Source organism: Prinia subflava (genome assembly GCF_021018805.1).
Source record: "Prinia subflava isolate CZ2003 ecotype Zambia chromosome W unlocalized genomic scaffold, Cam_Psub_1.2 scaffold_32_NEW, whole genome shotgun sequence".
NCBI classification, from domain to species: domain Eukaryota; kingdom Metazoa; phylum Chordata; class Aves; order Passeriformes; family Cisticolidae; genus Prinia; species Prinia subflava.
Genome location: NW_026960609.1, coordinates 3,490,752 through 3,504,343, shown reverse-complemented (window position 1 = coordinate 3,504,343; position 13,592 = coordinate 3,490,752). Strand labels below are relative to the sequence as shown.

Here is a 13,592-nt window from a genome sequence, read left to right as displayed (position 1 = left end):
AAACAAACAACAACTACAGCATTAATAATAAACAGAACCAGGAACTTCAAGGGCTTTCTTTCACAAAGCCTGGGACAGTTTGATCTCGGTGCCCCTGCGGGACTCTGAGAGACCAAGCTGGAACAGTGGAAAGTCCCAGGCTGGTGGATGAGATCAGAAGCTCTGTCAGTGGTAGCTGGAACAGCAAGGATGTCCTGGCAGGGCAGGGCAGTGCGGGGCTAGAGAGTAGCAGAAAGCCTCAAAGCAGTGCCGAAGAAGCGGCAGCGGTGGGGGCAGGGCCGGCCCAGCAGGGCAGGAGAAGGTGAGCTCAGAATTCCTGGGCACCCGAGCAGATGATGGTAGGTTTCCCAGGACGGGACAGAGTGATGACTGTGAACTCTTCCCGCAGCAAGCAGCAGCCTGACTGTCTTCTCTGATGCCAAGAGCAAGAGAGACCAGCTGCCCCCAGGTCTGTCCTTTACCTCCTCCAAACCTCGAGTTATCTCCCCCCTCTGAGGGACACTCCCAGAGACCCAAAAACAATAGGTGTAGCCCGGTGATACAATCTCCTTTGGCCACTTCTTTGTTTTGGTCAAGGGCCCAATAGTTAGTCTCCTAGCAACTTATGGGCAAAAATTCTATAAGTAAAAAAAACCCCAAAAAACCCAACAAATCTAACCCCCAACATTGGGGTGTGTTATAAACGCCAGGACAAATTTATTGCCAAATTCAATAGTTTGGTTTATTAACATCCAAATCACAAAATTTAGAATCAAATTATAACAATTTCAAACAATAAAAACAAAACAATACGAACCCCACGAACAGCAAACTTACTTGACCGAAGTTCTCCCGGGAAAAGTAGAGCCAAGGGTGACCCCAGAGACACAGGACCTGGCAGCCGGTGTCTCTAGCTGGGTTCACAAATTTGCCCACCTAAAGGCCCAACTTAAATACCCTTAGTTTCCCCCTCGGCAACTTTCCTCCCATTGTTTCTCTAATCATCGGCCATTAACTTTATTTACATTAAATCCCGAAAGGGTCCCCGGGCACATTCAAATGCTAATGTCCAGAGTTAGTCCTTGCTTTGAGTAACTGTCATAGAGGTGTGTGATGACCGATGTAAGTCCTCGCTGGCACGTCTTTGCTGGCACGTAGCGTTTGACCGTTGCGAGTCCCGATGAGTTTAGCTGCACGTAGGCAGGGGCAAGTCATTCTCACCTTCTATTTTTGGAGCCCGAAAGATCAGGGAGGTGCTTTCCAGAAGTTCGTGAAACGTGCGGGTTGAGCAGACACACACATACCTTTATACAATATATATCACAGTTCCCAGTCTATAATGATTTATAGAACATGAATTAAATAACCATATTTCCCACAGGGTGTTTTTTTGGCTTTTATTTTTTCCTCTACCAGAAATGACAAGGATTTAAATTGGAGAACAGCTGCTTTAGAAGCAGGGGACTTTTTTCATGTGAACTAAGACAAAAAAGATTAGGGTTATTTTTCTACCTCAGTTCATTTCTTATTTTAGATACCGTAGGGTAAGTACAGGCTAAGAGAGCTCATGGAAGTACATCAGGATTTACTCCAGCATACAGGACAGCACCTGGCCCACTGATCTTTTCTTCGTTTGTATGTGCAAGACACAGTAGGGTTTCAAACACTGACACATCACTTTTTTCTAAAGGGAACTCTAACTTGTCAAACTTGGAACCTTTTTATTTGTAGACTTCACTTTGCATTCAGAACTCAAGGGGGATTTTTTTATTCTTGTAGTGTGGCAATCTCAAAGGTTAAAGGCACAGGGCTGGAGTTTGTGATTATTTCTGAACAGACTCCAGGATTACTAAGCCTGCTGAAAAGGCAGAACATTCTGAGGCAATATAGTTCTGTTCACCAAGGGGTTTTGTTTCTGGGGATAATCACTGGTAGGAAGGAATTGGTAAAAAAACTAGGTTACTTATTTAAAATATGTGCCTCTGAGAAATTGGAATAGATTTCATTTTCATTTTTCAGAGTGGATATGTCTGTCCCTCCTGTATTCCAAACCCATTAGTTTGTAGTGATGCTACTACTGTAGGTGTTATCCAGTTTCCAAGTACCATGTACTATCTGTCTGGTTTTTGCCCATACATATTTTTTTAAACACCCTAAAGAAGACATTAAATGGGAAGTTTTATATTTCGTTAAAAATGAAGCAACAGGATGAGTTTGTTCTTGGCTTTAAGAAAGCTCTGTCCTATCCCATACCAATGTCCTTCTAGCACCCATGGAAAGGGAGAGATCTTGTGTGCAGTTTAGGACCATTCCTAACGAGTTTCCAGTTGATTTAATTGTGAAGGATTCTTCCCTTTTTTTGCTTTGGGGTTTGGTTTGGTGGTGTTTTTTTTTTGTTTTGTTTGTTTTTTCTTTTTTTTTTTTTTTTTTTTTTTTTTTTTTTTTTTTGCATAACACTTACCACATCGAGGTCTTCATCTTTGCTTGTTCTAATGACAGAAAAAATGTAATAATTTAGAGCAAATACAAGGAACTTGGTAGTACTTCTCTGAGAGGATGTTTCCAGCACCCCATGTGTGTAGCAGATGCCCTGGGGCACCTCACAGCAGTGCATGGCTCAGTCCTTCATCCCAGGATCCCAAAAAAGCTGGAGCAATGCTGGTCATGACTGCTTGTTCTTTATGCCTTCCTCTGTCCCAGTGAGCAGTTTGAGGGAGGGATCTGTGGTCTCATTGGTGTCCCCAGGTCTGCTCTTGTAGTGGATGGGAAAACCAACTCCTGCTGCTTAGCTGCTGTAAGGGCCAAGGTAACATCCCAGCTGGGGCATTGCTCAGCAGCTTTCAGAGATGTGTGACTGCTCTATGAGGCAGAAAACTATCACTGTGGAGGCCTAGCCAGAAAACAGACTGGGAACACAGATCTGGGTGCAACAGAGATGCAGGGCAGAAGACCAGCCCCTTAGTTTATTTTGCCATTATATACCTGTGGCAAGGTGACCATGGATTGGAGAAGGGTATCGCCACCTCTCCTGCCACATTGGTCCAGGAGGCTGTCATTCAACCTCCCCTTCTCTTGGAGAAGGAATTCATAACATTGCCAATATTTACAAAACATGGTCCTGTGTTTACAATTCACCAGCGTGAGAAACTGCACATTTCTCCTTTAATATGAACGCTCAGCAAACCAGGAAAATTCATGGCAACAGAAAACATCCAGTCTTCTGTCAGTCCACTTCTTTCAAGCTTGGAGACTTTGCAGCCACTGGACCAAGTGTTTTTTCCTCCAGGAACTCTTCCCGCCCCCTCATCTCCCCTTGCTTACAAAAAATGCATAGAATTGTTTTTTATAAGTAGTGATTTTGGGTGGAAGAGAAGAAAATGGATCTTACACTTGGCAATAAATGTTTTTAAATGCATTTCTCAGACAGCTACAACCACTGTGAGTTCACTAGAAATGCAGAGTGATACCTCTGGGCCCATGCCTGAAACAAGTGTATGGAAAGTGCCTGGCAATAATGTTCTGGTCTTTATTGTGCAAGGGCTTATTTTTAACCTTGTTTCTTATGCAAAGACTGAAATATCCAGGGTTATAATTTCAGGAAAGTGAGATGCAAATTTAATGCAAAATGTCACCTTATGCTAACCAGTAATGTTTTTCTTCTGTGTAGGACATTTATTCTAATGGGTACAAATATTATACCCGAAACAAGTATTAGCCAATAATTTATCAGTATGATGACATTCAGTTTAACTGAATGCCAAGAAAGTAGAAATAGTTGATAATTGGATTGTTTCCACCGAGTGAGACCAAAGAAAAGGTCATGTAACCTTACCTGGCTGCTTACAGAGCTCAAGCAGCAAAACACAGATTTAAAAATAAATAAGAAATCCCCAGCCCCGCTCAGTGTAAACTCACAGAAGCACATCATTCAGCATGCTTGTGAAATCAGTTCAGCCAACAATTTTGATTAACCTGTTTGTTTTAGAAATCATAATTAGTTTATAATTCAAGAAGGAGATGAATTCCTTAAAATAAATTGTTCATAGGAAATCATTTGACCAGTTCTAGCAAGACAAAACCAGGTTAAAGCCTTTCACATAGTATTCTGCCGCCTGAAAACCCATAACAGAAATGTGTTTTTCCTTTTCTTAATGTAATTTAATAAGGAACTTTTCATCATTAAGTATTGTAATTGCATGTACTTTATGATGCCATTACATATATTTACACAAATTATTTGATATAACTACATTATTGCTCAAGATGCATTTTTAAAATGGGCAAAATAGAAAGCAACAATGCTAAAGACATTACAAAATGTTACAGCAAAATTCCAATGTAATATAACTATTGTTCAATCACTATATGAGCATATAAAAGATAAATCAATTTTAAAAATTAAGGCTAATCTCTATTGTTGGATTTCATTGATGTTAATCAAAAAGAATGACAGTGAAGCTACCATCTTGAACGTCTAACAGTACAGTGCAGGACTGGATAAATGGAATTCTGTTTAAATGACATAAGAAGAAAACTGGGGTATTTGAAATAGCTTTTCATAAATACCACTGTATGTTTTGCGTCTTAAAATTGTCCAATATGAAGACCAGTGGTTTATTTAAAAAATGAATGATGGTAGACCTGACCTAATAGGTTTTGAGTTTGTCTTTGGATGCACATTCATGCTGCAGTGAGGTTGTGGCAGTCCTGCCTGGCATTACCAAACTGATGGTTTCCACTGGACCTCCCAAGCATAACAGAGGAAGCAAATGATTTAAAAAATAAATTTTTGCTAATTTCTGTCAGCCAAGATTGCAAAAATATTTTGGATTTCATGAAATGAATATGATTTCATGGGGATTCAGTTAGAGCAGTTAGATTCACTTGCTGCAATCAACAGCGGGTTTATTTGGAGGTTTGTATCTGGATGGTGGCAAAATGGAGCACGAAGGCCACATTTGTCCAGATTTTGCCAGTTGCTTAGGAGATGAAAATCTTCCATTGCCAGCATTATTCATTCAAGACCTTACCAGATCCTACCAGATAGATACTCATTAGCTGTGGATTCAACTGGCAACACTGCAGCACAAGAGGGTGACATTTTAATCTCCTGTCATTTTAGGGTGAGGCAGTCAGCCACCAACACCAGTGAGTTGTGTTGCAGCATCCACTCACATTTTTATTTGTGAACTCCTAGAAAGACGTGATCTGCAGACATGCTCGAATCTGATGAGATTATTAGTCTCCATTTGTCCAAGATTTTTTGTGGCTGTAAAAGCTTGTTAAGTCTGGAGGTAGTCTGTCATCCTTGTGAAAAGTATCTCTGCAATGCTGCTGTGGACACTGATCTTGCAATACCCTTGACTATAGCCTTAGCTCACAGTACAGCCACTGACAAAGACACTGGAAAGCTGTTCCACTCTCTTCTGGGCTGGTTGTGTGGGAAGCAGACACTGAGTGAATGCTGAGATTTCCACTGAGCAGGGTCTAAGATCTGCCTTGGCATTTCACAGGTTCAAAGGACCATCGCAAAACAGATTCAAATGGTGAAGCAGATTGGAAAAGGTCGCTATGGAGAAGTCTGGATGGGAAAGTGGCATGGCGAAAAAGTAGCAGTGAAAGTGTTTTTTACTACAGAGGAGGCCAGCTGGTTCAGAGAAACAGAAATCTACCAGACTGTCCTGATGAGACATGAAAATATTCTTGGTGAGTGAAGTGAAAGGGAATTATTTGATAGCGAACAGGTTTTTACGATTAGCAATTTTGTATTTGCTGTTATCTGATGTCCTTTCCAATGTGCTTTGTTTCCTTCTGTGCTCTGCAATTAGCCACCCAGTGCTTTTCAAATGAAAGTTGTTTAAAGGATTACTGAAACATAAACAAAAGTTGAAAAATAAGAGAGTTTGAAGGTTGTTATTCCAAACATGAAACATGTGTTTCAACCACTGGTATATCCATATCAGGGCTTCTGAAAATACATAAAAGGCTAGAGGTGAGGCACAGTTGCATGAAAGTAAGATGAAAGGAATTAAATACATTATTAAAAAAAAAGAACTATTGATATAGATGACAGTCCAGAGTTCTGAGCAGTCAAAAAAAAACCCCATGAGAAGTATTAATTTGAAATTACCCTCTTTTTTTTTTTTTTCTTTTTTTTTTTTTTTTTTCTTTTTGAAGGATTCATTGCTGCAGATATTAAAGGTACAGGATCTTGGACCCAGCTGTATCTTATCACTGACTACCATGAGAACGGCTCACTTTATGATTATCTAAAATCTACTACTTTGGACACAAAAGCCATGCTGAAACTGGCTTACTCCTCTGTCAGTGGCTTGTGCCACCTGCACACTGAGATCTTCAGTACTCAGGGCAAACCTGCTATTGCCCACTGTGACCTAAAGAGTAAGAATATCCTGGTGAAAAAGAACGGCACGTGCTGTATAGCAGATTTGGGCTTGGCTGTTAAATTTATCAGGTGAGTGGAAGTGAAGGGGCTGAGGAGAAGTTAATAAATCAGGTGCAAAAGTTTCCTTCGTTGGTGACTGAGTGTGCACCTGCACTGTGTGTGCACACCTGAGCTCTGCTCATCTGTGTGTAAGGTTACCTGTGTGGGGGAGAATGTCAACACCTCATGCAGGTGTATAAATAGTCACTTTTTGATTATTTGAGCAAGTTAGCTGCATTTGCGTAAAGGTTCAGTTTTCATCACTGTCCTCCATAGCTACCCCGGTATTGCTGGCACACAATGAAAGGACATAGCACTGACAGGTGGAAGTCATGTCACTGAGCTTGTCACTGAAGCATTCAGCTTGTCTGATTCCATGAAAATTCACTCTTAGCTTAAGAGAGAAAAATCCTAATAATTTGCATGAGTTACTTACTAGGATTTATTGGAAAGGACCCCATTTGGGCTGCCTTTTGTTTCATTTCTTACAAATCAAATTGCTGAAGTACAGATTTGATGTTTGAAATGGCTTTTAAATTTGATTTTAAAAAATGGTTGTGTGTTTAAACAACTTAGAAAGAGCAGACGAGTAGAACTTACTCCTGGGATTCATAAGGAGACACTGCTCTCTGACAGCTCTGTTCAAAAGGAGCTTGAGCTCTCAGCGGTAGTCCTGGTGGCGGAGATGCATGTTCCAAAGTTTCTGATTTTTCTGTACACAGAAATGTGTCCAGAATACATAGACTGAAGGTTTCTGTTTCAGAGGTCAGCTTTGAAACTGTGCACTCCCTGGAGTATTAAAAAAAAATAGGAATTCTGTACAGATCTTGAACTGAAATTATTCAGAGTGAAAGGAAAGGCAGTTTTTATGTGTTCTTCTTACTGTTCACTTACCTACCAGTTTCCTTGGTGAGGCATTTCCTTTATGAGTCTGATCTTTCTTTAGGAGACAAGAAAGGAATATTTTTACTTTGAGGAACAGAGACCTAGAAAACAACAACTTGAAAATACACTATTAAAAAGTTTTGGGGAAGAATTTTACCCTTTGCAGGTGTACTTTGCCTGGCAGATACAGAGCAGCACACTGCTTAGCTGTGAATGAAGAAGAGCTAGGAATTACCAAGTGCTGTTACAAAAGAAGGTGAAATACAGATTTTTCACACTCCAGATGGAATTTGTTATGTACTTGGCTGGTTTTCATACTGAATCCTTCCTCAGACAGCATTTCTCACCCAACAACAGGGAATGGTAGATAGTTGGAAGGGGTGTGCTCTGCTGAAGCTAACTAATGATTCTAGTAAAATTCTTTGTGTTTCCATTTCATTTGAAATATTAGTTGAAATATTAGACCTGCAAGATAGTGCAGGTCACTGGATTTATGTTACATTCTTGGAGGTGTACACTAGTGCCACCAGTATATGTATGATTTAATGACTGTGTAGGTGACTGGTTGTACCACAGACTCAGCTTTTCTTCATATCAGTTGGTGAAAAAAAATTGCTGTACATCAAGAAAACTACAGAAATATAATTATTCTGTGAGCTTCTTTTGTATCTATCATATTTAAAATACATACATTTTGAAGGTGAGGAAAGGAAAACAGACCTTTTTAAGCGAACCAGAATATATGCCATATATTAAACTTTTAAATATATAGAAATTCATGTAGCTAAATCTGAGTTAATAATAAAAACAAGAATCCATTTACATAATTAATGGGAATTTCCCCCCCGTATGTTGTCTCTTCTGGTCAGTCTATGAGGTGTGACACATTTGCTTAGACCTTTTTATGCATTTCTCTCTCTGTGTCTGCATATCTTGATGTGTAAAGGTTGGGAGGGATCAAACATAATGCATGCAAAAAATAATGGTTAGATTCATCTTCCTTGCGGATCCGATTTGGTACAGCTACGAGATACTGCCTCATCTACTTAGTATCCCCCATTAACTGTTGAGACTGAAGCATTAGGAGGTGGAGTATGTGTCTTGGTTTGAAAGACAGGTATCTGCTAGGAAGGGGGCAGGATCTCCCTAGAGATGGAGAATTCAAATCCCCTTGCTCCAAATTATTCTAATTTAGAAAATTAAAGGGGCTTTCAGACAGAGGTATGGGGATAGGAATAACAGTTCTTTACTAGTATATATGACAAAACAACAAACAAACAACAACTACAGCATTAGTAATAAACAGAACCAAGAACCTTGAGGGCTTTCTTTCACAAAAAGCCCAGGGCAGTTTGATCTTGGTGCCCCTGCAGGACTCTGAGAGGCTGAGCTGGAACGGTGGAAAGTCCTGGGCTGGTGGATGAGCTCTGCACTGGTAGCTGGAATGGCAGGGGGTGTCCCGGCAGGGCTGGGCAGTGCAGGGCTACAGAGTAGCAGGAGAGCCTCAAAGCTCCAAAGAAGCAGCAGCGGTGGGGGGAGGGCCTGAGAAAACAAGCTCAGGATTCCCGGGTACATGAGCAGATGACGGTAGATTTCCCAGGACAAGGCAGAGGCAGAGTGATGGCCGTGAACTCTTCCTGCAGCGAGGGGCAGCTTGACCGTCTTCCTCGATGCTGAGAGCAAGAGTGAGCCCCCCTCCCCCAGCTCTGTCTTTTTACCTTTCCCAAAGCTCGCCTTATCCCTCCCCTCTGAGGGACACTCCCAGAGACTTAAAAACAATAGGTGTAGCCTTGTGCTGCCATGTCCTTCAACTACTCTCTTTGTTCTGGCTAAGTACTGTCATTAAGGTTTCTTAGAAACTTATGGGAAAAAATTCTCTAAGTGAAAAAGAGGCAAATCTAACCCCCAACAGTATGTTAAGAAAACAGCATTTAATGATGATTTGATTGTTATCACTAACATTAGAGCTCAGGCTAATGCAAATGAAATCTCACCAATGTTACAGCATCCCTGTTGAGTCTTATCTCCATTGTGGTTCTGCTTTTGAATGCTTAACATAGCCTCAGGCGGGTCAGCCTTTTAAGGAGGGTTGCCTTCACACTAAGAGGCTTTTCTTGCAAGAATTGTTCCATTAAGATTATGCATTACTTTTGACCTTGTTTGAGAGTGGATGTGGTGGATTTACTACTTCCTCCATCTAAATTGCTTTCTTTTCAAGCCACTTTACTGCATGATTCATGCCCTTTTTTTCTCTTTCTTTTTCTTTTAGTGGCACAAATGAGGTAGACATCCCTCCAAATAATCGTGTAGGAACAAAACGTTATATGCCTCCTGAGGTGCATATAAAACCTGAATAGAAAGCACTTTCAGTCCTACATCATGGCTGATATGTACAGTTTTGGACTCATCCTTTGGGAGATAGCAAGGAGATGTGTTTCAGGAGGTAAAGAGTTGGGAGATCACTTTTAATTGTGTCAGTGAACCTCAAACCTTCCATTACACATTTTTCTCTGAGTAACTGTTTTTAGAGTAATAAACAAGTGTGGGTAAACCTTACAGGTAACTCTCTTAATATCTGTTCTCTTGTTGAAATTTATTTTAAAGCATCAGTCAGTGCTATTTCAACAGCAGAGATTTAGGCTGTGTTTTAATGGCTCGTTTGAAGGCAGCGGATGCCTGCACTGTGTGGAATTCATTTGGGGACCTTTTCTAAAGGCATCACATTTCTGCTGGACTGGGGGTGTTAAGCTAATTTAGCAGAAAGAAAATAGTGATTTCTTAGTTTAGTTAAGAGTTAAATGAAAAGAGGAGGACAAAATTTGGGGTTTGCTGTGCTACTCTTTGAAATAAATAATCTGTTTACAAGACAAGTAGCAAAACACCAGAGGGAAGTGGCACTGTCATACCAGTGATGTGCTTCATTTCCCTCTTTTTGCATGTAGAGCTCAGTGTAGTGCAGAAGTGATGGGTGTTGTTATCTGTCTTTTGCCACTGAGAAAGTTAAATGCACAGAAATGACTTGGTAGCAGTTCTGTGCCAGTTTGGTGGTAAGAGTAGAGCATGTCTCTCTTGGGTCTCTGCTACCTTCAGCATACCTTATGGGTCTTTAAATCCTGCAGTATTGTGCTGAATGCTCACCCTGGAGGAGCTGAATGTTGCCAATGAGCAGCAGAATCCCTGTGTTTAAAAGCTGGTGACGTGTATTGCAATGTTGTGAGGTGAAATCTGTAATATTTTTGTCATTGTTGCAATGCACAAAGAATGGTACCTTGCCATGTTCTGAAAAGGCACAGAAATGCCCTTTAGTATTTTCCTGGTCCACTGATAAGGAGACCTAACTCAAGGTTAATTCTCTCTCAAGTTACTCTGATACAAACCCTATACTAATAGCTCTTTCTGTGAGAACTTACTGGAGATTGCTGGACTGGACAGCAGTGGTAGAAACTGTCTCACTTGGCAAGTTACTACACTTTCAGATTAGGAAATCTGGCCAGTCTTTACACAGCCATCGTTACATTGGAACTTGACTGTGTAATAAACTTCTAGTGCAGGCAAGTTCTCTTTAGGGGAAGTACACCCAACTCTTAGACAGTATGGCAAATCTGTTATAAAGTGAGAGGGGAAGAGGGGACTGGAAGTTTGTTTTCTGCAAGTGACAGGCAACTAATTGCTTCTTTCAGGTATAGTTGAGGAATACCAGCTTCCATACCATGACCTCGTGCCCAGCGACCCCTCCTACGAGGACATGAGGGAGATCGTGTGCATCAAGAGACTATGCCCCTCATTTCCCAACAGATGGAGCAGTGATGAGGTACCTATCATCCCTCTTAACATGCAGTATGTGCTTTAAATCAGAGTTAGTGAGTGAGATTGACCAAATTCTGCATCATTTTGAGGGAGGAGGATATTTACCACTGATGCCACTGCTTGGGAATAGCAGCATGCAGATGAATATTCTGCGGGGAAAGATTTAGGTGGCATGAGATTTGTGAATGTGAGGGGAAAAAACCTCTCTGGGCTGTTCGGGGTTTTGTGCAACAGCCAGTGTGAGATCTAACCAAAACTCACCTGCCTCATCCTCTCCCTAGCCAAATCCCTCTGAGCCTTCAGACTTGGGCTGGAAACACTGGAGGAAGGAGTATCAGTTCCCAAAAGGGCTTTTGTGTGGTGGCACTCAGTGTTTGGTCTGCTACCACACGTGTCAAGGACTGGGGAGGCTTATTGCAATAGCTGCTCTTGATTAATTGGTTAGCATCCTTGGTAATCCCACCCCAGGCATTCCAGCAATAAAAGGTCAATTTGTTACTACATAGTGCTTGTGTATTACCAAAAATGCATTTATAAAAATCTACATTAATCTACATGAAACATGTTTGGCTGGTCTGGGCAGTGCTGGTGGTGTTTATGTGTAATGCCTTTCAGAGTCTGCACTGCCCTTAGAAAAGACCTCTTCCCTTCAGTTTTTCATCATTGCCAACAACTGCAGTCTCCCCTTCCACTGACCCCAGTGGCCCAGTGGGACATTCTCTTCCCCTTCTCTCCACAGTGCCTGCGGCAGATGAGGAAGCTGATGATGGAGTGCTGGGCTCACAGCCCTGGCTCCCTGCTCACAGCCCTGCGCGTCAAGAAAACACTCGCCAAAATGTCGGTCCCAGGACATTAAACTGACTGCCAGAGCAGAGGCCCCTGGAAATGGACTTTGTTGTGCAGGCAGAAGTCCTGAAGATGTATCAAAAGTCTTTGCTAAGTACCTTGAATAGAGGAGTCATGCTTAAGAGCAGCTGAGTTTTTGAAGAGACTATCCATTGCAAAAATCACCCAAATTTTGACATGCAAGATTGAAGAGGCTTGTCTGCCCTTGTTTACATGGGGAAATACAGTTTTAGTAACTGGTTTAAGATTATGCATGTTGCTTTCCATGAAAGCCACTTATTATTTTATTATTATTATTGTTATTATTATTTTGATTGTTTAAAAGATACTGCTTTAAATTTTATGGAAATAAAACTTTGGGGTTAGAAGTAAAAAAGATGTATATTGTTACATTAAAAAAAATTGGAGGAAACTGCTGAAAATGAAAGCAAACCAAATTTTTCATTTCCAAAAAGACTATTGCACTCCAGCATTTAAAAACAAAAAGGTGAGTGGGTCTGTGTAGCTCAGAGGAGCTGTAATGGAACCTGCCTTAAAAGCCACCTATTTGTGGAGATAACTTTCCAAACCCTGCATGTGCAAGTGATTCTCACAGTATAGAGATGGAGCCCAATTACATCCCTGCCATCCCTGTTGTGTGAGTGCCCTGATTCTTGTGGGTGGCCTGTCCCAGGGAAGGTTATGCTTCATTTAAGGTAGTTGGGAGCTGTATGAATATGGTTTGGTGTGACTTGTTTAAAGATCTTCATGTTTCCAGGAAACCTGATGGAGATAATACCATAGTGATAAACAAGTGCCCTTTTCCTTGGCTTTTTTTTTCTTCCTTTTCCCCCACTGCAAAATAAAGTATTTTGTGTGTGAGTGGAAATGAAGTACACATTTGAATCTGCTGGGTAATTTAAAACTGCTAGCACCCATAAACAACCACTGTTTAAGAGGAAATTTCTTGTGAGAAAGAATTATTAACATGCTCTTTCATTTGTGTAGAAGTGAGGGGTCCATCTACAACCACAGCTGAGAAAAAAAAAAAAAAGTTCCCTTTTTTAAGGGAAAGTGAAAAACCTCAAAAGTGCCCATTTCTGGGGTGGCAATCATTTTTCCTTGAGTGTGAGAAGACCTGGTGCCTTGAGGCTGTAGTAAGAAGTGACAGGGAGGGAGAGTGGGACACATGAGGTGGGTGGTGAGAGCTGGGAACCGTGGGCAGCAGTGGGTACCTGCCTCCAGCACTTCTGCTGTAGTGAGAGACCACAAACCAAACAACTGGCTCAAGCTTTATCTGCATTACTATTTTGGGTGGCCTTCCAGCAGCCTTCACACATCTGGCAGCCACTGCACAGTAGTGCCAGGCTCAGCTGCCGGGCTGGGGCTGTGTAGCATTGTGGTTCCCAGCAAGAGGAGCTGTAAGGAGAGAAAGGCAATGAGAAATGTATTTTCTGTCTTTCTCTGTTCCTCCTTCCTGGGGCTGCAGCACTTGTAGCAATGCTAATGCTACAGAAGGGGAAATGAGAGGTGAAATGTGGAATTGCATTTTATTGAAATGGTATGCTCTGGCTCACCCCTGGAAAGTGTATGGTTTATCCCAAGTCTGTAACCTCCCCTGCAGTATCGTTTATCTGTAACCTCATTGGCC

General features: G+C 41.4%; 1 protein-coding gene across 1 annotated transcript in view; it reads left to right on the top strand.

Moving 5' to 3' along the window:
• Positions 1 to 12,069, top strand: part of LOC134565047 (bone morphogenetic protein receptor type-1B-like) — an 81,432-nt gene extending 69,363 nt beyond the window's left edge. The window contains 7 exon segments of the mRNA XM_063424414.1: positions 5,493 to 5,685; positions 6,157 to 6,454; positions 9,579 to 9,653; positions 9,655 to 9,752; positions 10,990 to 11,120; positions 11,856 to 11,956; positions 11,958 to 12,069. Coding sequence (XP_063280484.1) covers positions 5,493 to 5,685; positions 6,157 to 6,454; positions 9,579 to 9,653; positions 9,655 to 9,752; positions 10,990 to 11,120; positions 11,856 to 11,956; positions 11,958 to 12,069 — 1,008 coding nt within the window.
• Positions 12,070 to 13,592: the final 1,523 nt, after the last annotated feature.